Source organism: Equus caballus, chromosome 13 (assembly GCF_041296265.1).
Source record: "Equus caballus isolate H_3958 breed thoroughbred chromosome 13, TB-T2T, whole genome shotgun sequence".
In the NCBI taxonomy this organism is placed as follows: Eukaryota; Metazoa; Chordata; class Mammalia; order Perissodactyla; family Equidae; genus Equus; species Equus caballus.
The window spans coordinates 3,036,615-3,063,927 of record NC_091696.1 but is presented as its reverse complement, the minus strand read 5'-3'; the positions used below and the strand labels follow the sequence as shown (position 1 = coordinate 3,063,927).

Genomic DNA, 27,313 nt, shown 5'->3' with positions numbered 1-27,313 from the left:
AAAAGACAAAAAACCCAACTGAATAAAGACTACATAAGGTATCAAAAGGCCATGTGGTATATGATTCCTTTTATATGAAATGTCCAGAATAGACAAATGCATAGAGATAAAAAGTAGCTTGATGGCTGCCAGGGCCTAGGAGGAGGAGGGAATGGGAGGTAACTGTTAATGAGTATGGGGCCTCCTTTTGGGGTGATGGAAACGTCCTGTTATAGACTGGTGATGGTTGCACAACTCTATGAATATACTAAAGACCACTGAGTCATAAACTTTAAAAAGGTATATTCTTTAAAGAGAATTTGTGATAGATGAATTATATCTCAATAAAGCCATTAATTTTAAAAAAGACTATACAAGATAACCTAGAATGAAATGGCTACGATTCATTCACGAGATTGTGAGCCCTTCAGAGCTAGAATCCTTTCATTGATCTTTTTATCCCCAGAGCCTAGCACATTGTTGACAGACTGAATGGATGAATGATGACCTTGACATTAGGAAGTGTCATTTGGATGCAAAAACTCTAGCAATTAGATCTAACTAGGCTTTGGTCAGATCTGATTACAGCAAAGAATGAGCCCTCATGAGAAAATGATTTCACATTACACAGGTACGACACTTCATAATTCAAAAAAGCCTCTTAGATCTGTCACCACGTTTGCTTATCACACACACAAAAATCAAAGTCCTGTGAAGTGGGCAGGCCAGTTTATTATCACCTGGGTTTTCCAGATGAAGAAAAGGAGCCTTAGAGTAGTTACAGACTTGCCCTAGGACACCCGGCTACATGTGGCATCATGGGGCCAAAGCACTGGGTGAGAAATGCCCAAAGCAGGGCCCCTTTGGCTATATCACAGCCCTTAGAGGCAAGCTGGGATTGACTCTGCCACAAACATTCCCAGAAATAACCAGAAAGACATCAGGCAGGTGCTGAACTCCATCCTTGGCTGGGTCACTGATGTAGCATCTGACCTTACATCACGTAGCCACTTTCTTCCTCTATGTGGTCACTCACAAAATTGGTGTGATAACATCTCCTCTGTTTCTTTATGAGAATGCCATGAAGATTTAGAGCAGCCTTGCAGAAAAACAAGAGAAATGCATGACCCTCCACAGCATCTGCACTGGCTGCACATCACTCACTCTGCCCCGGGACTTTCATCCTCCTGAGGACAGCCAGCTTCCCACAATCCTCGTCAGAGCTCCAACCAACAAATCAGCAAGATGTTTTCAAACCAGACATTCACAGGATTGGTTTTAACCCATTTTGCATGTGAAAAAGCTGAGTCACCCAAACGTTAAGTCAGGCCTGCCCAGAATGAGAAAATGATTAAAGAGGGCAGCTGGTTCTCACAGTCAGTCCTTCTTAGTTAAACCCACTGTGCTTCCTGAAGCCCAGCCTGCTCCTCAAACACTTTACGCTCATCCAGGAGCTTTCCTACACAGACCGTGACAGTCCTCGACCACTTTCATAAATGCCATCTCCAGGACTCTGCAGGGTGTACTGCACTCCCCGGAAATGCTGCCTCTCTTCCCACAAGAGGGCATCAAGTGGACACAGGCTGCTAAACGTAACAGCATCTTCCCCAAGTTTAGCTGGCCGCCTCTCATCTGTTTGACCGTCTTTGACCTTCCCCATTCCCCCAATGCCTTCATCTCTCCAGCTCACAGCCTCCTCGCGGCCCCCACCCTAAAGTGCACACACACCCTGGGGTGGGACACACATCTTGCAACTTTCCCTGAGCTCTAAGCGCATCCCTTCCTTCCACGGGTTTCTTTTCCCCTCCTCCTTTGTACAGAACTTCACTTTGGTATCAAGATTTCTGCCTATGGTAGCTGGGATAAGACCAGATGAGACCAGGCTTGCCATGACATAGTGTCCCCCAAGTGTGTGTATAAATCGAATCACACTCTGACCTTTGGCTCTCCATGGATACACAAGGTGATATGCATCCTGGCACATCACCAGAGGCTGCCTGTAGAGACCATGCCCTATATCTAGGTTACAAATGAAATAGTATCCCAAAGTCTTCTTGACTTATTAACTCCAGCAGTATCCCCTTGGCCAGAGTCCAAATCATATTTCCCTCATAGGGAATCTGGTGCTTCAGGAGTAACTTTCATGGCTGATGCCAGCGCAATTACACACTTGTTAAATGAACAGATGAGTGAATGAATAAATGACCTGTATTTGGGGGAGAGCAACACTGACACTGACAATCCAAAAGAGAAGCTAATAAAAGTCACTTATATTCGACTGTGCAACGTACTGTACAGTAGGGGTACATGTAGCAAAGCCTCCTGAATTACCCAGCCAGTATTAAGACTGGCTTGAATTTCCCAAGGGCATTATAACTGGGGGAGAAGGGAAGGCGAAGGGGAGGCTGGAGGGTCATAGCTCATTGTATCCTGTACTACAAGGTGCCACTGACCCAGGACTGAACACTCATTACAAAAACTACCTAAAAATTCCATAGTTCCAAATGAGTTGGTGCATAGTTGACTTCAAATACTACTGCATGTTTATGTACAAAATTAGAGAGTATAATGAACAGAAGTGGGAATGATAAAAACAATACCACTATATTACATTTACTTTACAGGCTAGAAAATGTTTTCATACCTATAATTTTATCCACCACATAAATGTCCCCTGTAATAATTCCAAGAGGTTGGTAGGGTAGCGCCTATTATTTCCATTTGAGATATCCCATTATATCACTTTTGTTGGGAATAGTTAAAGGATTTGCCCAAGGTCACACAGCTACTAAGTGACAGAGCTGAGAATGAGACCCTAGTTTTCTGAGTCTCGGTGTAGTGCACGTTGTCCCACACCATCTCCCCAGAATTAGCCAAGTACATTATTTATTTATTCATTCAAGAAATACTTACCCATACATCCAATAAACATTAACTACTTAGTATAGCCAAGCACTGTGCTAAGATGCTGGGCCTTCAAAGACAAAGAGATAATCCACTTAAAAAATGCGCAAAGGAATAGACATTTTTCCAAAGAAGACATTCAAATGGCCAACAGGTACATGAAAAGGTGCTCAGCATCACTAATCATTAGGGAAATGCAAATCAAAACTACAATGAGCTACCACCTCACACCTGTCAGAATGCCTGTCATCAATAAGACAAGAGATAACAAATGCTCAAGGATGTACAGGAAAGGGAACCCTTGGGCACTGTTATTGGGAATGTAAACTGGTGCAGCCACTGTGGAGAACAGTTTGGAGGTTTCTCAAAAAATTAAAAATAGAACTGCTATATGATCCAGCAATTCCACTTCTGGGTATGTGCCTGGAGGAAACGGAATCACCATCTCAAAGAGATAGCAACCCTCCACATTCACTGCAGCATTACGTACAATAGTCAAGATATGGAAACAACCTAAGTGTTCATCAACAGATGAACGGATAAAGAAAATTTGAGACTATTATACATAATGGAATATTATTCAGCTGTAAAAAAGAAAGAAATCCTGTCATTTGCAACATGGATGAAACCTGAGGGCATTGTGCTACATGAAATAAGTCAGACAAAGACAAGTACTGTATGATCTCACTTATATGTGGAATCTAAAAACACCAAATTCATGTAAACAGAGAACAGACTAGAAGCTGCCAGAGGCAGGGGATTGAAGGTGGAGAAAATGGGTAAAGGTGGTCAAAGGTATAAACGTCCAGTTATAAGATAAATAAATTCTGTGGATGTAATGCACAGCATGGTGACTATAGTTAACAATATTGTATTGTATATTTGAAAGGTGCTAAGAAAGTAGATCTTAAAAGTTCTCATCACAAGAAAAAAATTTGTAAGTATGTGAGGTGATAGATAACTAAATTTATTGCGGTTATCATTTTGCAATATATACATATATCAAATCATTATGTTGTACACCTAAAGCTACAACAATGCTGTATGTCAATCACATTTCAATAAAACTGGGAAAAAAATTTAAAAATTCTTTTCCTTGCTTCAGGGGATTAAAGTCAGTAGCAAACAGCCAACTATATACAAGGGAGATAGAAAGATATATGATAGCCATAAAGAAACATATTTAGGAGTACATACTATTATATGCATTTAAAGAATGCCTCTTTCTCATGATTGCTGCCATTTCAAAACATAATGTGAATACAAATTTAAGAGCTAAAAAAGAGCAAGGTATGATTCAACTAACACGTTCCAGGCTTGGCAACTTCAGAATTTATTGTTCATTAAAACCGTATTTTAATTATCCAAGTTTTAATTAAAGTATTATGCAGAGTTGGTGAAACGCAATTATGTGCAACTGACTTAAGATGTATAATAGGCTAATATTTGTAAAGAAATGCATTATTGTCACTAGATCTGCTCTTGTAAAATAAAGTGGTATTTTACTTTCAAATGAAAAATTGGTACATAGAATATTAAACTCTTGTCATTAAACACTACATTGCCAACTCAAATGGAACCAAATAATTCTAAGATCCCCACCCCCTGCCCTTAGGCTATTCAGTTTGCACAGAATGGTTCTCTAATTGTGATGTCCCCTTTATCCCAAAGCAGCAGGTACAGTGTCAGCCGCCTGCACATGCCCAACAAACATTACCAAAGAGAAGACGCTTTAACAACCTGCGTTAAGTCCGTCTGCATCATGTGACGAGGCAGACCTCGTGCTTAAATATCTGCCTACTGCTAGCTATAGCCCATGACCAGATCTAACAGTGTTTATAAGGTAACCCTTCATCCAATAATGTCACACTGCCCGACAATTGGAAAGGAAATATGAACTTCTCACAGCCATCTTAGCCCCCCTCTCACTTTGCACGGTGAGCTTCTCGTACAAAGCACAGTAAGGTGGAGCCTTCGTCAGCGTTCTGTATAGTAGTCACTGAAGCAATGGAATGCTTCCAATCTTTTTCTTACCTACTTCCATGGACACTAATTTGCCCCCGGGTAATATCAGCTCAGACAATGGGACTCCTCCTGGATGTGGTAAAAAGAACAACAGAAAGAACTTTCTGGCTTTAGAAAGCAGCAGTGGAAAAGCCCGTGGGGCATGTACAGGTGCTATGGCATACTGGGGCAGGGCTGCTATGCTCCGTGGCTCCAGCATATTCTCTACCCCTGGGGCTCTCCCTCCCAGCTGGCTCTAAGTCCCAGAGACATCTACACACACAGCCATGCACAGAGACACATCTACACAGGACATCAGTAAGGTACACATCAGGCCACAACTTTTCGGGTGGGTAACATGTACCATGTACTGTTTTTCACTTCCTCAAACATTAGTTGGTAAGTTCTTTCTCATTCATGATCTCCTGTTAAATCTCAGGACAATTTCAGGAGGAAGAGTCTGGCTTCTAGATGAAGCTGAGGCACCCTGACGTTATGTGACCTGCCCCCGGATAGATACTTCCGGGGTGTGTGTCTTAGTCCATTTGGGCTGCTGTAACAAAATGCCATAGACTAGATGACTTATAAACAAAAAACATTTATTTCTCACAAAGCACAAGTACAAGATCAAGGCATGGGCAGATTCAGTGTCTGGCGAGAACTCGCTTCCTGGTTCACAGACGATGCCTTCTTGCTGTGTCTTCACATGGCAGGAAAAGGGGAGAGAGCAATCTGAGGTCTCTTTTACAAGGACACTAATCCCATTATGGCGCTCCACCCTCACAAGCTCAGCACCTCCCAAAGACCCACCTCCAATACCATCACACTGGGAAAGTTTTCAACATATGAATTTGGGGGGGCGGGGGGAGACACAAATATTCAGTCTACCGCAGTAGGACTTCAAGCTGCCAGATGTTGGACCCAAATGCGCAAGGAGCAGTTCCAGGAGGCATTCCCAGTGCCTAGTTACCCACAGCAAGCCCCATCGAAGACATCAGTGGGCTCTGTCATTTCTCCTCTTGCTCTTTCCAAACCCCAGCTCCTTTGAAGTCCACATGACTGAGCTACACCACCATTTATTCTCAACGTGTCCCCTACTGGGGTTCTCATTAACCCTCCCATCCCCCATTTACTGGAGAAGGAATCTCCTGGGTCTCCATCTCCCTGTCTCCTCCTCCTCCTGTCATCATCCCAGGTGGCTTACCATCCATGTTGAAGCCCACTCTCACACTGTCGCCTCAGTGTCTTAACCCTTCCGCCTCCGCTGACATTTTCCTCCCCCATCTCAGCCTGCACTCTCATGGTAAACCTTGCCAAAAAACCTTGCCAAACCGCTCCCTAAACCTTGCCAAGCCCTCTAAAAGTTTCATTCCAAAGTCTAGATCTCAAATACCCCATATCCTACCCCAGTCTTCCTGGGAAACAGAGCCTCTGCAACAGCTTCTATGTTGACTGCTTCCCGGTGGGTACGGTCACAGGAAGGAGGGAGAGGAGGAGACAGCACAGACAAAGGAGGGTGTGACCCTGCTGGCTGCAGCTGTGCAGCTGTGCTTGACCCACAAGATGACTTCAGAGAGGCTGCTTGAAGCTATGCCTCACAGAACAGGCCTGCTGGAGCAGCCTGAGAAATTTCTCTGCAGGTCCACTCCCCATCACTAGCATACACCCATTCTCTGATTCTCTAAGGGTCAGAGCTCATCCCACAAGAACTTAACTTGGCCACCTTTCTGGATTGCATCACCTGATCCTTTCAAATGGGAGGAACAGCCCGATGTCTGGGACTGAATACAGTAGGCAAGGTGAGGATGTCAGGATCTGAGGGGCCCAATACACCTACTTCCTCTCATTCCCCCACCAGCTATTCTTCCATCTTATAGACTCCTGCACTCTTCTGACTCTGCCATATTTGACCATTCATCACTTCCTCCCTCATACAACTCAGAGACAACCAAGAGCCACACCCCCTTGCAAATATCCTTGACATCCTTGTTTCTTGCTCCCATGTGACAGTCAGGCTAAACTTCAAACTTCTTTAAACCCAATTAGCTGCATTCTCTACTGCTGCATCAGAACCTCTCAACTTTACTGAAGAAATCCATCACCACAAACCACAACCTTGCACCTGTACTCAAACTGTCCCATAAGCCTAGCATGCTTCTCAATTTGCTTTTGACTCTCTCGGTGATTATTTAATACCTTCACTTCTCTGCTTCTGCCACACTTCACTCTAAACTTATAACCTCATCTCAATATTCATAGAGGAAATAAAAATCCACAAGAAAGCCCTCAATTTTCCAAAAGCATGTCTGCCAAACAACATTCATCCAAACCCATATTAGGCTTCAGTTCTGTTATAGCAGAAGCTGCCCTTGACTTTATCAAAGGCTATCCCCTGAAGGGCCACCACATACAGTGATGGAACCTGTGGACCACCCCCCAGTGGAACCGTCATTCTCATGCAGTTATGTAGTTGCCCATGGCACCCAGCCTGCCACCTCTCTAGGACTTTGCTCCTCTGAGTGGACTCATACATTGTTGAATCCTCACGTTCTCCTTCTCTAGTGGCGAATTCTCATTAGCATATAAATATTTTCTGGTATTTCCCATCTTCAGAAAAAACCACACCCCTTGAACTCAGGTACCCATTCAAAACAGTCACCACTTCTCTGCAGCCATTCTCAATAAAAATTCCCAAAGCGGGGCCGGCCCTGTGGCCGAGTGGTTAAGTTTGCGCGCTCTGCTTCGGCGGCCCAGAGTTTCACCAGTTCGAATCCTGGGTGTAGACATGGCACCAATCATCAAGCCATGCTGAGGTGGCATCCCACGTGCCACAACTAGAAGGACCCACAACTATGTACCGGGGAGCTTTGGGAGAAAAAGGAAAAATAAAATCTTTAAAAAAAATTCCCAAAGAGTTATCTCAATTTACTATCTCTACTTCATCATCTTTTATTTAAATATATTAAAATTGCAATTACTAAACGTCTCTTAACTAGAGAAGATATTAAAATGAAGACCAAAATTTCTAACATTCTATTTCCTTCTAGATTCAGTATTATGTTTTTCTCTTTTTTTGCTGGGGAAGATTTGCCCTGAGCTGACATCTCTTGCCAATCTTCTTCTTCTTCTTTGTTTTTTTTAAATGTAAGCCACTGCCACAGCATGGCCTCTGACAGACGAGTGGTGTGGTTCCATGTTCAGGAACTGATCCTGGGCCGCTGAAGCATAACATATCACACTTTAACCACTAGGCCATCAAGGCTGGCCCATATCATATTTTTCTTCAAGCCCATTCTTAGTAGATCTTTCAGCAAAGTTCTCAGAAATGTAGATTCCCAGTCTTCTCTGAAAATATCCTTATGTCTCCCTTACTTTTGGATATCAGTTTACTGGAAATGGAATCTATGATGACAGTTATCCCTTGGCATTTTGAAGATATTATTCTATTATCTCTGTCTTATTAACTTCTCTATTATTGCTGTTGACTGAGATCTAATTGCTGTTCCTTTGAGGCAACCTGAATTATGTGTATGGTTGCTTTTAAGATTTCTTCTCCGTCTTCGAAGTTCTATAGTTATACTATAACATATCTAGATTTGGATTTATTTTCATTTATCCTACTTGGAGCTCATTCTACTTCTTGACTCTGAGGATTCATCATTTTAGGAAATATCACAACAATTATCACTTTGGACATTATCGTCCATTCTTTCCTTCTGGAACTCTTCTTGGATATCTATTGATTATTCTATCCTCTATATCTCTTAGCCTGTCTTCTATATTTTCCATCTTTTTATCTCTGTGCTGTATTTTAAGTTTTTTCCTCAGATCTACCAGAACAATATTTCTCACTTTAGCTGCATCTCCTCTGCTCTTTCACCCATTCAATTAACTTTTTTTTTTTTTAATAAAGTTGGGATTATCTTTATTTTTTTTTTGTTTTTTTAAGATTTTATTTTTTCCTTTTTCTCCCCAACGCCCCCCGGTACATAGTTGTGTATTCTTTGTTGTGGGTTCTTCTAGTTGTGGCATGTGGGACGCTGCCTCAGCGTGGTCTGATGAGCAGTGCCATGTCCGCGCCCAGGATTCAAACCAACGAAACACCGGGCCGCCTGCAGCGGAGCGCGCGAACTTAACCACTCGGCCACGGGGCCAGCCCCTCAATTAACTTTTTAAATAAATGATTATATTTTTCATTTCAAGAAGTTTAATTTGTTCCTATTTGACTCTTTTTAAAATCAGCACATTAAAAGATGTTCAACATCACCAGCCATTAGGGAAATGCAAATTAAAAACGCAAGGAATTATAATTATATACCTATCAGGATGACTAAAGCAAGAAGCAGTGACAACATTAAACACTGGTGAGGAAGCAGAGAAACTGGATTACTCACATGTTGCTGGTGGGAACATAAAATGGCACAGCCACTCTGGAAAACAGTTGGCATTTTCTTAAAAAAACTACAAATGTACCTACCATATGACCCACTCTTGGGCATGTATTCCAGAGAAATGAAGACTTACGTTCGCACAAAAACCTGTATAGGAACATTGATAGCAGCTTTATTCAAAATGGCAAAAAACTGGATACAACCCAAACATCCTTCAAGAGGTGAATGATTATATAAACTCTGGTGTGTCCATATCATGGAATACTACACAATAAAAATGAACCAAGAATGACACACGCAACAACCTGGATGAATCAGAGAATTATGCTGAGTGAAAAAAGCCAATCCTAAAAGGTTATATACTGCATGATCCCACTTAATACAGCATTCTTTCAAGAGAATGAGAAAATTACAGAAATAAGAACAGATTAGTGATTGTCAGAGTTTAGGGTGGAGATGAGGGCTGGAGAAAAGCGGTTGTGGCTATAAAAGGCAAAATGCAGGATCCTGGTGGTGACGGAAATGCTCCGTCTTTTGACTGTATCAATTCAATATCCTGGTTGTGATATTGTGCTGCAGCTTTGCAAGATCTCACCATTTGGGGAAACTGGTTAAAGGGTACATGGGATCTCTCTGTATTATTTCCTACAACTGCATGTGAATCTACAATTAACCCAAAATGCTAAGTTTAATTAAAGCTGGAAAACAAGGACAAATCCTGTGTGACTCTACTTATATGAGAGACCTGGAGTAGTCAAGTTCATAGAGATGGAAAGTAGCATGGTGGGCGCCAGGGTCTGGGGGAGTGGAATGGGGAGTTAGTGTTTAATGGGACAGAATTTCAGTTTTACAAGATGAAAGAGTTCTGGAGGTGGATGGTGGTGATGGTTGCACAACAATGTGAATGCACTTAATGCCACTAAACTGTATACGTAAAAAGTTAAGATGGTAAATTTTATGTTATGCATATTTTACCACAATTTCAAAAAAAATTTTCCCAAAACACAAAGACTTCCCACTGCATACAGAATAAAATCCAGATTCCTTTCTCAATTCTTGCACCTCCAGGGGCTGTTTCCTTTTCAGGTCTCTCCTCTTTCCACTCTCTCTGCCCCCTCTGCACAATGCCCAAGCCACATCGTAGCCCCTTCCATTTGGCAAACACAACAAGCTCTTTCCTGTTTTGTATGTATTTTCCCCCTCTACCCAGAATATTCGCCCTCTGGTCTGTACATGGCTCCTCGTCTTTCAGATATCAAGCTGACGAAGCAGTACAGCACAGAGGGGCAGGTGGGGGCACAGGTTCCAAACGGCTCTAACACTGACCAGCTGTCGGCTTCTCTCTGCCTTCACTCTTATTAGTAAAGCAAAGATAATAACAGTACAGCCCACGGGGCTGCTGAGAGGATCAAGCGAGTCATTATAGAGAAAACACTTAAAACAGTGCCTGGTGCTCAAAAAATATTAATAATTATTGTTATTAAATATCACCTTGAGAATATCTCAGAAATTACAAGGAATGAAAGAAGGCAGACACAAAAGATTTCATATTCTATGATTCTATTTATAAGAAATTCTAGAACAGGCAAACTAAGCTATGATAATAGAAAGTAGAATCATGGGCAGGGGGAAGGGGGACTAACTGTGTGAGAGAACTCAACTTGGATGGTGATTATATCTGTGTACACATTTGTTAACATTCGTCAACCTGTGTACTCAAAATCTGTGCATTGTATGGTATGTAAATTAAAACAATAAAATGAGTTTTGGTGTTTGTGTGAGAGGAAGATTGGCCCTGAGCTAACATCTGTTGCCAATCTTCCTCTTTTTGCTTGAGAAGGCTTGTCGCCAGGCCAACATCTGTGCCAATCTTCCTCCATTTTATGTGGGATGCCACCACAGCATGGCCTGATGAGCAGTGCTAGGTCAGCACCCAGGATCCCAAACTGTAATCCCTGGGTCACTGAAGCAGAGCACGCAAACTTAACCACTACACCAGCAGGCCAGCCTCTAAAATGGTTTTTAAAATGTCACATGCATAGAGAGGCTGTCTTTGACCACGCAATGTAGAGTTGCATCCACTTCCCCCCTTTTCCCACTCAGTTTTCTCTTGTCCCCCCCATTCATTGCCCTCATAGCGTTCATCCTCCTCTGAAAGTTTCCCATTTATTAACCTGTTTCCACCGGACCATAACTCATTGATGATAGGACCTCCGATGCCTCATTTCTGTCCCCAGAAGCTACAACAGTGCTGGGCACAAGAAAGTGCTCAATAAATATCTATCAAATGCATGAAGGAAGAAAGAGAGGGAGGGAGAGGCAGCACTAGCCCTGGGTACCACTTCATGAGCATCGCCGAATATTAGCACCAGAAAGAAACTTAGGGGTCATTTAGTACATCTTCCTCAACAATGACTTGAGAAAATGGAGGCAAAAGAGAGTAAATAATTTGCCCAAGGTCAGAATTAATAGCGGAAGCAGATCTGGAGCCCGTATCTCCTAGTCTTTTTGACTTATACCAATATGGCTCAATTCACACGTATAGACATACTCTAGAAATATGCAAAAAATGCCTGTAAAATATAAAATTTTTTAAAGCATATTACTTTGAAAGTTAACTATAAAAACATTATTACAGCCAGATCTCCTTCATTCAAGCATTAAGTTGTGACTTCCAATACAAGTGCTAATTTAAACAAACCTTTCTTGAAGCAATTGAAATGAAATGGTAATAAGCTAATGGATGTTCAAGTGTTTAAGCATGGACAATTATGAGTCAGACTGTTTCTAAGTCAGCTGGGATGCTGTTTACTGCCCATACTTCACAATTCAGATCATTCCTGGCAAGTCGTCTCGCAAAGCTGATGGGAGCTTTGAAATATTTAATCTATAAACCTCGCATTCCCAGGAAAACACATGCAAGTACACTTGTGCTTTCACATTCCTGTCAGGTTGGCTACAGGATGCAATTTGAGCACAAGAACCTGCAATTAAGCAAAAGAATGGCATTGTACAGAACAAGTTTTTGCGTCCTAATCTGATAACTGCCGACATAAATTACCTCCTGGAGGTAAGAGAAATATTGCGTGTCATCAACATTCACATTTCATATTTCGAGAAATAACAGGAAACAAAGAACACATATCTAAACCAAAATAACATAGAGCAAGTGTATTAGCAAATTAGACTCTATGTATAAGACAAGCCTATACTCATCTTTGAAATGCAAATGTAGCAAACTGTTTGGATTCAGTAAATCAGAAAAATAAACATGCATTTTTTCATCCTCTCAGATAAATAAAACCTGTAATCACCTAATCAAAATTCTGAGTATAACTTATTCTCAATTCTTTCAAAATAGTTTGCCTTTCCAAGATATATTTCTCCTTCATGAAGAGCATTTTTTCCTAAGGTTTGTTATGCTTTTATTTTTCCTTTTTGGTGAGGAAGTTTACAGATATTATTACATGACTTTTCTTCCCATTTCTTCATTCATTCACTCATTCATTCATTCAGGCATTTCAGTATTGCACGTCTGCTACGCATAGCACCAGGCCAGATAGAGTTATAAAAACAAAGACGTTTTAGATGGTCAATACTCAGGGGAGGTTAAGGCTACTTGAGGAGACAGGACCTACAAACACAACAGGATCGTGACTCTCACCAGCTAAAGCCTGAAGGCGAGATGCTGAGAGAAACAGCTGCGAGCGTTTGGCATTGCCACGGTGGGTACAGACGCCAACTTAACTGCACTATCCTAGGACTTTGCTTTTTCCTTTTGTCCCACCTTCCCACCTCATCAGTTCCCTACTGTTTCTGCAACCGTAATCCCCCTTGGCCGTGTTACCTAACGTATTCACACAGTTCCAGGAATAAGGACCTGGACATCCTTGGGAGGCCATTGAAGTGTTGATTCGCTCCCTGCACCTCAGGCCTCAGGAGCAGCCCTGTTACCACCCAATCTTCTTCTATTGGTTCGATTCTGTAATTCTCTAAATACCCCAACACATTTTCTTTTTGCTTAGCTGGAGTCATCCTCTGTGACTTGCAGCCAAGAGCATCTAACTGATACAATGGAACTCTTTGGGCTTTGCTTACTGGCTTATATGTTTCACACAGAGCTTTAAAGAACTTTAAATACCGTTAATACACCAGCAACCCCCAAGTTTAACCTAGAGCTCTTTGCTAACCTTGAGGCAGACACACACAACTATCTAGTGACTGGATCCTCTAGGCCATCTACTGTGCATCACAAACTTAACACGGCCAAAACACATTTTAGACACCGCCACCAGCCCCTCCACCCCCACAGACGTGCAAAACTTGCTTCACCCAAAATCATCTGCTCATTCAGGAAATGGTAACTCCATCTATCAGTTGCTCAGACCAAAATTCTTAGTTATTCGTGGCTTCTCTTCTTCTCTCACACCCCGCATCCAAGCCAACAGGATGTCCTATTGGTCCTACATTCAAAATATATCAGTATCTGACACTTCTCACCACCTCTACCCAAACCACCCTCATCTAAGCCACCTGAATGAATGCAGTACACCCCTCACGGGCCTCCTGGTTTCTGATTCTGTCGTCCTACAGTCTATTCTTAACACAATTCTTAACAGAAGAATCCTAAGCGAGATTGCGTCGCTGCTCTGCTCAGATCCCCAGAATAAATGCCGAAGTCCTCACTGGCTGAGTAACCCAGTTCTAGGAATCTGGCCCCGGCTTGCTCAATGCCCTCATCTCCAGCCCTCTCTCTCACTCCACACCAGCCCCAATGGTCTCCCTGGCACTCCTCCAATACCAGGCACGCTCCCACCTCAGGACTTTCACACTCGCCGTTCTCAGTGATATAGCCCCACGCCTTGCTCCCTTGATTCATTCAGGTTTCTGCTCAGTCTGTTACCAGAGAGGCCTTCTCTGATTCCGTGTCTCAAACAGCAACCCACTCACCCCGCATTCCCTGCCCCCTCACTGGCTCTATTTTCTCCTCGCTGCTCATCACCAGCTGGCAGAGCACATATTCAGCAGGTGAGCATCTGCTTCCTTCCACCCGGAGGTAGGCTCCTTGAGGACAGGGGACTTCTTTGTTTACTGCTGTCTGCTCAGTGCCTGCTACGGTACTGGGCACACAGTATACCCTCAAAAAGTACTTGATGAATGAATGAAAAAATAAAAAAATGCCCAAACTGCAGTCAGAACTTTCTAAGTTTTTCACTTAGCCTTTCTCCTACGAATGTGAGGCAGCTCAAGCCCCACCACCAGGACATTCACTTCAGCCACTTTTCTGCGAATGATGACAAATTTCTGCTGCTGTTTTCCCAACACAATTTAAACCTCTTATTCAACAAGGATGTAGTTGAAGAACAAAGAGCCTGCCCGTGATAGGGCATCGGATTCTGCACGTGGTAACCACCCCTATATGTCTTGTTGCCATCCACTCTGTGCTGTCACCTGCTGACCCCTATACAGAGACACAGAGATAACTTCCACTCCCATCGCCCACTAGGCCTCTGAATTTCATAAAGTCCATGCCTTAATTGGAAGGCCAAATTTACCTTTGCTTTGCCAAAAATTTCTGAAGTTAGGGACCAATGGACCCAATATGAAAAGGATAAATAATGCATACGCAGGCATGCTCAGTGTTGATGTGGGCACATGTGTTTGTATACGCCTGTGGCTCACGGCAACCTGGGCTAACCTTTGTATTTCAAATTGAAAGCTGGTTCTCTAAAAAGGAAGGGAAAAAAAGGCTAAAGCAGCGAATGGAAAAAATAAATCAAAAGCATAAAGAAGTTCAGCAAAATAAAGCGAAAAGAAGAATTAGCCTGATGCAGAAGAGAGGATGAGATTCAGAGTCAGGCAGACTGGGTTTGAATCCCAGCTCTGCCGTTTGTCAGCTGTGTGCCCTCAGGCAGGTCGGTTAACATCTCCAATCTTCAGTTCTGATAGCTCTAAGTGGAGCCAATTACACCTGCCTCAGAAGGCAGTCTGGAGGATCAGAGAGAGACCTTTAAAGTTTGTCCTTAATAAATAACAGCTGCCATTAAAATTATTAATAGACTGTTGAACTAATTTTTCAAGTTAGGAAACATTAGACTTGCTGTTTCCCTTGAAAATGAAAAAAAAAAAAGTCGTTTCATTGTAAGCCTAAAGTTCACATTTGGAAGGGAACTAGCCAACGTTAAAGAACAAGAGGTGGTGAGATGGGGTTCCTCTGCCCAATGACAAAGGGCCGTCTCTCTCGCTGTGTCAGGGAACTGACCTCAGAGAATCAGGTTAAAAGCAGGTGCAGAGGCTTGACCTGTTTCAATACGTGTGAAACACTCTGAACCAAGTGTTCATTTTTAAATGACACCTCTGGTGGCGCTGAACAGATCTAAGGCTGTGTGACTGTTGTCTGCCAACCATCTGGGTTGGGGCAATGCAGAAAAGCCCTTCCATCTGTGGTCCAAGGCTGAACATCCTTAGAAGTGGAAAGTAATATATCTTTGAATGATGTGTAAACTTGGAGAAAACCACGCACGTACTAATTTATGATATCTTACACAGCAGGTACTTAATAAATATGAGGGTGGTGATGAGGTAGAAAATATGAAACTAAATAATTATGGGGGTGATGATGAGGTAGAAAATATAACCTTGCAAATGTGTAAGTATCCATAATCAGCCTTGTATCATCTTTAAAAGAAAAAGGTAGACCGGCATATGATTCTGCTGAGATGGGAGAGCTATCAATAGCTTCAGGGTTGTAAGCAGATCGTTTGTTTGATATGACATTAAGTTAAAGCCCCACTAGCATCTCTACATTATTAGCTCACCAGGAATTAAAGAGTCTTCAGCAAGAATTTGCAAGCGAAAAGAAATGCTTATAAAATTAAGAGTTGCTATTTCATTCTATATCCCTTTGTACTTCTTGAATAAACGTCTCATGAACATAGCTGGACCACAGGTTAACAAACGAATATAGTTATTTGCCACTGAGCTAATCCTTCCACCATCAATTGTGCTACCATTGACATTAATGAGAAGTTGCAATGTTTGAGAGGAAGCTTACTTCAACCTGCCCACCCCTCCCTAGTACCAACTCTTCCCAGCATTCATCCCAACTCTGCCCAGCTATGCTGTACTCATCTCTGGAATCTTCCAGAATATTTGACAAGAATTTGTCTTAGCTGCCTTTTGTTCAGTCTAACAGCCTCTAAAAGAATGAGAAATTGATCCCTCCTCTTCGTTTCACTCCAACTGGTGACGCATTTGTTATCACTGGAATCAGTACAAAGGTGGATACCTAAGCAACTTTTAGTAAAATAAAGGAAAAGGAGAGCAGTTATCCCATTTACTAGGGTAATTGGTATTTTTACTAGAATTTTAAAATACAGATTTTATATATTTCAATGTTTTTCCTTTTTCCAATAACCAAAATAGAAACATTTGCTATATAAGCTTAAGAATAGTCTAGGTTCAAGCAGGGTTCAGATGCCCAGGTGAAAGAGCCGTGATGCTGGACTCAGAGAAGAGACCCCATGGATGCTCTGGCAGGGGAGAAAGCAAGCCGAGGTCCCACAGTTCCTTTCATAGCTACATTTGAAATTTATTCAGCAAATTGTCTTACACATATCCTTTTGGGGAAAAAAACAAAACAAAACGAGAGCATTATCTTCTCACAAATTTTTATCTGAGCGCAACCATCTGACAGCATACATGTTTGACTTTTAGCCTCAGCTTATTAGCATTTCAGGATTCTCTCAGAAATGTTCATCCTTGAAACCTTTGTATTTGGTATATCGTCTTTAAATTACATTGCAAAATACCCAGTAATGAAATATATACCAAAAATTCTTTTTAATCACTTTAAGCTCCAAACGAAGACAATCTGATTGGCATTAGATAAATATCCTGAATGTGGGATAGGCAAGAACACCTTGAAATAATGCTTAACTAATCACAAAGCAACTATTCTGCAATAGACGGGCAAACCACTAATTAGATGAAGGGAAATAAAACTGTCATGGTGGGATAAAAGGATAAAGAGAAATAAGCAGTAATTACTGTTTTATCGTCAGAGAAAGTAGTATCAAACACGGCTCGGTAACAAGAGGGAAAACCCACAGCTCTGTAAGTAAATACCAGCACTCACTAAATTAGTATTTGAAGCTAAACACAATTCGGATGACAATGATATCTCAAAAAGTGGATTCCAAAAAGGGAAACACAGACCCTAAAGAGTAAGTAAGAGCACTTTATGTAGGGCATGCGGCATAACGAAGAATACCATTACATGACTACATTCTTAAACTGCTTAAAAATTTCCAAGCCGGTCTTAAAATCGCTACTTATTAAGGACTGGGGTAGGACAACTAGACTAGGTTACTCTTTTCCAGGCTTAATTGGTACACATAATATGTAAATGGTGCCAGCAAGTATAACGGGCTGTGTTTCAAACTTTTAAGTTTGGAGCAACTTACATTCTGTTGCTTGGAATAATCTTGTGCCCTTCTCTGAACCAAGTGACTTGAGGTCTGGGGCAGCTGGTGATGGGCAGTAAGTTGAGAATTGCTGCATGTCCTTGAGAAACTGTTTTCCTCTGGTCTGTATCCATGAAATTTCCCATATCTGCAGAGAAAAACCAGACCTTTGAAGTTCCAGGAAACTCTTTTTTGAGGGAGAGGAGGCTCAAAGAAGGAAACAACTGTATTTTATAGCAAAGTCACTGACGTTGCTCTAATTAAGCAATAAGACGAGAGACTGAGCAGCAATGCTGACGAGTGCAGAGCACGGGGAGAAGGGAAGCATGAGGTAAAGCCATGCGCCCCCAAAGTGCCCACAAAACACAGGATTCAGCAGAACTTCATGGTCTCTGTGCTGCTGCAACAACAGTGAAACGTTTGCAGGTGATTTTAATACTGAAAGAAACCACTGAAAAGCATCCTAGTGCCACATGAAGTGGTTTTCACAGAAACTGTGATAAGATGCTTGTACACATCTCCCAGCTCCCAAATCTCTCCAGCTAGTGCCGCCCAGGCATCACTGTTCCCCTGCCAGATTCCCCTTCTCTTCCTTTCTAGGTTGACTGTCTTCCTAACAGATCTTTTGGGAGAAATATTTTCTAATGTTTGATTTGTTGTTAGAGGGTTTTCCAAACCCCACACCATTGATTTAGTTTGGGGCAGGTAGGTTTTGTTCCAGTCTTTGTTCTACTGGTTACCAACATTTAAAAAACTGGGGTCATACGAAAAAACAACCCAGCCATTAGAATGTGGGTATAAGCGGCCAATGTTTAAATTAGTAACATTTGAGATTTTGAAAAAATTTCCATATTATGATTATGTACAGCTGTATGTGTATCTACATAGATATGACACGTATACTATATTTTTGTCTGAATGTATATAAATTGGGAATAGTCTATAGAAGACCTCTATTACCAATGGGTTTTTGACTCAAAAGAAATTATTTCCCATGTCATAAGCAGCATTTAATATTCTAGGAAAAGGGTGAAACAAACTAATGAAACAGATTAGGAAAATAGGCATGGTAATTTTAAAGTAAAGTGAAATTTGTTATCAAAGAGAAGGAGAAAAGAGATGAGAGAAAATCTAAGAGCTAGAGATAAAGGATAGAAAAAAGGATATAAATAATCAAGCAAGAAAAAGTCCAAAATCTAATTTTATAAAATCGAATATATTACAATTAATTCCAAGTTGTTAACTTATTCAAATATATTTTGAGCATTGATGTGAACTTTTAATTGATTAATTAGTTTTCATTAATTCAATTGAATAACAGTTCTGAATTACTCTGCAGACAGATTTAGCTGAGTGATTTCACAACCACAATTCAGAAAAATTTAAGAATCCCCGGTAATTAAAAACATAACCAAACATGTGTGGCATCAGCACCTCACTCAGTCACTAGTAATTATAGTAGAGTAACTAGAAATTATTTTATTTTATATAGTAACACTGAAAACTACAGGCTCTAACTGGGGTTAAAATAACCAAGGGGAGGGGCCAGCCCCATGGCATAGTGGTTAAGTTGACTCGCTCCACTTCGGTGGCCTAGGTTTACAGGTTCGGATCCTGGGCATGGACCCACATCACTGGTCCGCCATGCTGTGGCAGTTACCCACATACGAAGTAGAGGAAGACTGGCACAGATGTTAGCTCAGGGCTAATCTTCCTCAAGCAAAAAAAAAAAAAAAAAAGAGGAAGATTGGTAACAGATGTTAACTCAGGGCAAATCTTCTTCAGCAAAAAATAAAAAGAGGGAGAAAATATTGTCATCATTGGTTAGCACAGCCCAATTTAGGAGCTCTTTAGGGTTCTTTAAAATCTATCATGACATACTAATATGTAATTTAAAATTTCATAACACTTTTTGCTTTCTTTTACACGAAGAGACATTTTAATATTAAATTCTAAATATAATAAGGCAGACAGGCCATTTTAGATGGATCCTACGCTTCACAGATTTTGGACTAGAAAAGTATTAAATGCTTTGCATAGACCAACTTCCCTCTTCCACTCCTCCTAAAGACTACACTAAAAATCAAGCTCCCTGCATTATGAGATCTTCAGTGACTTTTTAAAAGTTTCATTCTTCAAAATGGGTCTGCCCAATGGAGAATTAATTAAATCACTATAACATTATCTCCATCTGGGACATTGACCGTGTATGTATTTTCTGTTATGTAGCTAAAGGATTTCTAAGCAAATCAACATTGGAAAGAATTGATTACAAATTGATGAAATTGTATCTGAGTTTAATTTTTTATTTAAAAAGCATTTGAATCTGGAAATAATAAAAGCTAAGAGTAGCAAGCTAATTCATAATACAGAAGTCATCTTTTTTTTTATCCTGCACAGTGCCTTATAGGCCCTTTATTCTGATGAATTGAAAAAAGTGGCATGTGACTCATGAGCCACGTCATCATGATCAGACCACCAACATTGGCTATTTACTTATCTCTCAACCAATTTTAGCAATTATTCTATTCCAAAGAGAATCCAAGACAGAATTTCAGTTCCTACAATGGTTAAAAGTAATTTTGATTGGCATTCCCCACAGATACTCTGTTTTTGTTAGCTGGAGATCTTTTCAATGTACACATACATGCGACTTGAACTTCTGATCTTCTTTGCAAGAGTGCTCCCATTCTGTTCCGCACCACACAGCGGTAAAACCCAGCATCGAGCCTCTGTAGAGATGGAATAATATACCTGCCAAAACCAAGAAGAAGTGTTAATGGTTCGGATCGAGAGCAGCCCTGGCCTCTCGTCTAGCAGGTGCTCAGTTTTCATCTTGGTAAACTAATCTCTACACAGTCCTCCCCTGAGCCACGAACCTACTGCAACTGCAATTTATTTGTGAGATTATTTCATGGATATCTGTCTCCCCAAGTGGGCTGTAAATACTACGTGGAGCTAGGCTCTCGATCCGGCTTGTCATCTTGGTAGCCCTGCTGCCTAGTACAGTGCCATGCACACAGAAGATATCACTCACGGCTGCCTGAATGAATGAGAGACGTTAAACATCACTGCACTTACACTAGACTTTTCAATGAAAAATTTTATACTTCTACCTCTCAGAATTTCTAAAAGTTATTTCTAGAACTGGCAACAGTCTTAATGTAATGTATCATGTCACCCTATATAAAAGTTCAAACAAGGCTCTCAGGATGAGATACATCCTGAAATGTCACTAAGGCAAAGAAAGCAGTGACATCATGACACAACTCCTCTCACCATTCACGGTTGTAGACATCTCCCAACACGATTTATATACTTCCCTTTCTTACTTCTCCACATATGGCCTGACATTAGCTTTAAAAAGTTTTTGGATGACTGAAAGGTCATTTCATTCGTATTCCCCATTCCTATGACTGTAAGTAATCATCCTTCAAATCAATGCCTTTCTAAAAACTTCAGTAAAATTTTATAGGGAAAAAAATTGGTTAGAAGATACAGTTTCCATAAAAGCCTTGCTTTAGGTTTACCGTTAGTTTTATAGTTTTATAACTTAGGATGCTTTGAAATCCGTGAGTAAGGATGTATAACCAAGGATGTCTAAAGTGAGTTTTATGGCTCCAGAGCCCACATCCTCCACGCTGCCTAAGAGAGATCATTAATTAATTTCCAGGCCATATTCACAAACAAATCAAGAATAAGGCTTGAGTCCGGGATACTTTTCACACATGGGAAGGTGTTTATTATAACAAAGAAAAATAGCTAAAGCCCAATTGAATGGTAGCCTATTTTTCAAAAAGGAGAAAAGGCAATGATGCTATCCTCTACAAAAGATGTTCCAGTAGTAATCTTTATTTAAATACTTCCTCTTACAAAGTCAAATGAGGGAATTTTTTTTTTAAAAAATCAGGTAAAAGGCACAGTGTATGTTACGCTTTCTTTGCTCAGTTCCTAAGTATACCTTGAAATCTCTGATATTCAATCATTGCTCATCTTTTTATTCAACTATGTCCAATTAGTCAACCTGAAAAAGGTGCTGAAGGCATAATTTTTAAGTGAATAAAACATTTGGACACTACAGGTAATTGAGTATTAAAAAAATTAATCAAAGTATGTTTTCCCTCTGATAACCGTCTTGAGAGCCTATGAGAAGATTAATAAAATCTTTTATGAAAATAATGTTGCTGAGTTTTAATCTATAAAATTTTCTTCTATTCTGAGGAATGGTTCATCGCAAACAAAAAATTAATGAGTAAAGAAAATCAGAATAATATCAAACTGAACACAAAGAGTCACTGCCATTTATTTAAGTTATAAATCAAGGTTAGAAGGATGAGCAGCTTTGGTTATTCTACACTGTGATTGTAATAAGGAGGAGTTTTGAGATTAGGTTAAAACAAAGTCAACAAAAGTTTCTGGAAAAGAGATAACACAAGGTATTGGAGTATATATTCGAAAAACTACAAGAACAGGTTCATCATTGTAACATAACCATAGTTATATAATTGTTATTCATTCCATTTTTGCAGTATCCTAAATAGATTTTAAATTCTTATAAATTTCTACAATAATCCTATGTACTAATGCACAAAAATAGCAGTGCTTTCAAACAACAGAGAGAACAGATACAAAATTGAATATTAGGCATGTGCTGTCTTGTACCATCTCTTTAGTCTAAGGTCCCACCAGGGAAAAAATATTCAAAAAAGTTGCAAAGTGCTCCACCTATTACAGGAATTCCTACACAAATTATGTTCACCTAACAGATGGGAATATTCATTGCAAGTCTATTGTTTATAAACACATATTTTTAAGCAGAGAAAATTTCCTGGCTCTTTATAAGAAAGTATGATAAAATCTTAGCACCATATGCCACTAAAATATAGAAAATGCCTATTTCAAATAAACATAGCAGGGAATATTTGCATTCACTGTATCCAGGAAGAATTCTACTAGACTAACAGAACATTTTCCAGGGCTAGTTAATCACACCAAATAGCAGGTCTCACCTCACTGTACGATTTCAGTAAGTCATCTGAAGTCAGAAACCCAAAGTAGCAAGGGCAGAAGAAACTGCTTTGAGGGGACACTTCAGCCCATGACAGAGAGCTTATTCACAACCCCCGATAGAAGATTCTCAAGTCCTCTGTAAGTACACCCACTAAAGAAAATCAAACACAAAACCACAACAAAACCAAGAGTTTAAACGTCCATTTCTTCTAGGTAGGAGAACACCTCAGTTTTGAACTGCCACTTGGAATGGCCCATGAGAACAACCCCAGACTTTCTCTAGGAAGCAGCTTTAGGTCCATTTCAGCCCATGATCAATTGCTTAACTAGCCCTGCCTGGAGTGGACATTTGACATCTTTTGTCTGCCGAGGATCTGTACCCTTTCCTGTAATTGGAGAAGTCTCCACTGTCTAAGTCTTGATGGAGCAGACCCCTGCATTAACAGGGCACAGGTATGAGACACTGCATGACCGCTGGACACACATACTCTGGACTGCTAGATCTGGGGCTGGTGATGCACAGGAATAGGGCTAAAGGAGAATCTGTCTGACAGCAGCAGTGGTGGGGCACAGTGGAGCCCAGGACCAGGCAAGCAGTGTGAATGTCCAGTGTCAATCGCGGCAGTGGCTCAAGCAGTGGCATCCAGGGTCCAGTGGTACTAACAGCAGGACCCTTTCAGGACTGGCTCTTGAGGTGATAAGGCTCTGGTGGGCTCACTTCACTCTGTTCCTGCCCAACCTCCAGTCTGCCTAACCCAATGTCCATGCAACACTTTCCTTTTCGTTTCAACAAGAGATAATTTGTTTCTGTGGCTTGTCCTGAAACTCCTCAAATTTCTACAACATGGAACTTAGCCAAAATAGTTTTGGCTGAAAAAACTTCCGAAGTTACTAGGTTCTCCATGGTCAGAGAAAAACCTAAATAATGCCTCATTGAGTCACTTCTTTTTAAAAAAAAAACCCATCGCTTCCTGGTAAAACACTGAGAATCATTAGGCGATAAATAGTCCCAAAAAACTGGGACAAATTAATTTGTTATAAGGAGTTTTCCTGAACGTGAACCACCAAAATTTTAGAAAATGTCTGACAAAATACTATCTGGTTTTAGAATAATTACTGTTGAGCAGTTCTTCCCAACAACAGCTAGCTACTACAACTAAGTCCGCAGGTCTACAGAGACCTACCATGGGTGAGAACAATAAAACCACATCTTCGGTACAGAGGAGAAAACCCTCTATATGTTTCTCCCTCTAAGATCAGGGGCATAATTCAGTTCACAAGAAAGAACTTTCATACCCATTAAAATTAGATATAAGGTTTTTTCTTCTAATGAGGGTCTACATCCATTTTATGCCACTCCAGATAAGACTATTCCGCACAACTTTAATTTTTTATGCTGGTATGAAAATATCTATTTTGCATGCAAATAAACAACCACATTCTATAATAAACTTCTGTATCTTGGTCCAAAGCCCATTCTTATCTTTAAAGTTAAAAAAGGGTTAAGAAAAAAATACCTGTAAGCCATTTATATCCTTACAACTACTTCAATTCTTTTTATGGAAGTGAGATGATAAATAATTATGTTTTCAATTTTATTTTTATAAATTTCCTAGATGAAACTTTAAAAAATAACAATAGTCAAAAGTGTAATGAGTCTATAGTTGGCTTTTCCCTGAAGCAAAATAACTAAGTGAAAAATCCAGAATGAAACTTGTTAAGAAAGATACAGATACAAAATTGTGAAGCTGTGTCCAGATCTCGAGTAGGTCCTAGGCATCAAACAAGCTGACGGTTATATTTTGAGTCCTTTCAAAAGAGTTAAAGTAATCAGTACAAAGCTAAAGTCAACAGCATGGTAAAGATGGAAGCCAGCCAATGGGAACATTATATTTGTAAGAGTTCGTTAATCTGTATTTTATTTAAAAATGTATATTACATCGAAAGGGGGCAATAAACAGGTCCTTGCTGGGGATGAGCTAATGATCTATAGAAGCTGTCGCAGTCGTTTGGGCATATAAATCTGTGGAATATAAGCCCTTCAGGGATCAACTGGGTGCTGAAATGCACATACCATGAAGAACTACATTTAAACTTTATCTTCACTCAGAGTTATAAAAGCCAATCCAGAGTTTCAAAAGTTAATGTTGAACTGTTCCCAAGAATCTTCTTCTAGGATTATGGTTTACATGAATGTTCTCTAAAACAGTTTTTGGATCATTCATTTTTCATTCATTCTTTTCTCCCATTATCGAATCAGGGGCAGAAAAGGAGAAATTCACATTTAGCGAAACACAAACTCATGACTGGAACTAGTCTGTCAAATCTGTTGTTAGGAGAAAATGCACTCTCAAGTCAGTAAGAATGGGGTTTCAGAAAATCTTTGGGGAAAAAGACACTGATTTTCTAGAGCTAAAAACCCTTTATTCCATCTCTGTTTACTTAATTCCTTGTATTGCCAGGTTCTCTATAAACATACAAAAACTTTCAGTGCATTATTTGAAGGGTTAAAGTATGAGGGGAAATTTTAGTTTCTACACAGTTAAAATTACCCATGCCAAGACACAACGGAAAGAGGACCCAAACTATTAAGCATTACAATATAAGCATAAGTGACTTGGAACCATAAAAAGCTCTCATTTGTCTCACTTGGAAGGATTTGTTGACAATTACGTTACAGAGTTCTTTGGTCATTCCTGCTAAAATTCTTCACTTAACATTCTACGATGATTCCTAGACAAATGAACCAAATGGAATTAATTTCCTAAATGCAAATAATCTCTGATAAGAACTTTGGAAGCTCAGTGCTAATTCTACTTCAGAAATTCTCCAGAAACAATCATATCTGCTACGACCACATGTAGTTGAAAACACAAACTAAAGTCAGAAATAAATACAAATAATGCTCAACTTTGTGGGAGGGATACAAGCATTGAGGCACGCCATATTAATATGATGAAAATCAAATAAGATAGCACAGGTTCATACCACATAAGCCTCAGAAGTCAGTGTTGGTTACCTCTACTTGGGATGAGATGAGATTAGTCCACCCACTTTTACCTGCCACAGTTTATTTTCTCCTTCCTCATAAACAAATAGACAAAAGGACCTGATGCCTTAGAAATGAGAAATTCATTTGGTTAATTCCAGGGCTCCTAAATATAAACTGTGTGATATAGAAGAAAGGCCAAAGTTAGGTTGAAAGCTTTATACTCATTGTCCCAACCATTCACATCTTGGGCACTGTGAAACAGGAAAGTTACTCTGATCCTTAAGCAGATTAAGGCTATAAGAGATCCTACTTATTTTAGCCAAAATGGGCAAGACTAGTTTATTTGAGCCAAAATATAACCTGTTGTTGTTACTGTGAGCTGGACAGTTCACAGAGGACAGGACCCATGGAGAGTTAAGCAGTAGAAAGGAATTACTATAAACCAAGGTCAGGAAAATTAAAGATGAACAACTTGGGGAACCCCGCCCTCTGCGGAAGACAAGGATGGGAGGCACATTCAGTTTGGCTGGTTGATGGAGAAACCAATTGGTTACATTTCACCTAAGAAAAAGGTTCTCAGCTAAAGAGATCTTTCTTCTTGGTGAGCAGCGAGTTCAACAGATACAAAATAAAAAGCATGTAGAGGAGTCTTGCCAATGGCTTAGTGATGAAGTAAAATTGGCCGCTCTATCTCAGGGTCTCAAGCCTAAAGGATATGGTGAAGGGATCACTTTCGGAAAATTTGACATGTCAACAATATTGAGTTTTCAGACATATGAATGTGGAATATCTGTCTATTTATATAGGTCTTCTCTTATTTCCCTAAGCAATGTTTTGTAGTTTTCAGTGTAAAAATCTTGCAAATCCCTTGTCAGATTTATCTCTAAGATTTTTTGACATGGTGTCATGTGTCACTTCACAAAGGGGATATGTGCTAAGAAATGCATCGTTAGGAGATTTCATCATTGTATGAACATCACAGAATGTACATAAACAAACCTAGATGGTAGAACCAACTACACATCTAGGCTATATGGTACTGATCTTACGGAACCACTGTGGTATATGTGGTCCCTCGTTGACCCAAAGACCATTAGGTGGTTCATGACTACATATAAACTGCAGACTATTCTTTGCTAATATACAGAAATATAATTGATTTTTGTATACTGATCTCATATCCTGTAACATTGCTAAATACACTTATTAGTTTTAGCAGCTTTTTTATAGAAAATATCACATTTTCTATATAGACAATCACATCACCTTCAAAAAAAGACATTTTTATGTCTTTTCTTACAATCTAAATGCCTGTTATTTCTTGTTCTTTTTTTCCCTCCCTTATTGCACTGGCTAGTAACTCCACTATTGGGATCTGTTGAGCTTCTTGCATTGGCGGATTTCTAGTTTTCATCAAGTGTGGAATTCTTCAATACTATTTATTCAAATATTTTTCCACACCTGCCTTCTTTGGGATCATAATCATACATATATTAGGCCATATGAAATTGTCCTGTAACTCACTAATGCTCTTTTCATTGTGTTTGATTCCTTTTTTTGTCTGTCTG

At 40.2% G+C, this 27,313-nt stretch overlaps 1 protein-coding gene across 4 annotated transcripts in view; it reads right to left on the bottom strand.

Annotated features, from left to right (window-relative positions):
• The window catches only part of SDK1 (sidekick cell adhesion molecule 1), an 857,904-nt gene that overhangs the window by 512,254 nt on the left and 318,337 nt on the right, over positions 1-27,313 (bottom strand). For all 4 annotated transcript variants that reach the window (XM_070231391.1, XM_070231392.1, XM_070231390.1 and 1 more), the window contains exons 3-4: positions 20,391-20,497; positions 17,744-17,891 (exon numbers count right to left, since the gene is read on the bottom strand). In XM_070231391.1, coding sequence (XP_070087492.1) covers positions 17,744-17,891; positions 20,391-20,497 — 255 coding nt within the window. The remainder of the gene's footprint in view (positions 1-17,743; positions 17,892-20,390; positions 20,498-27,313) is intronic.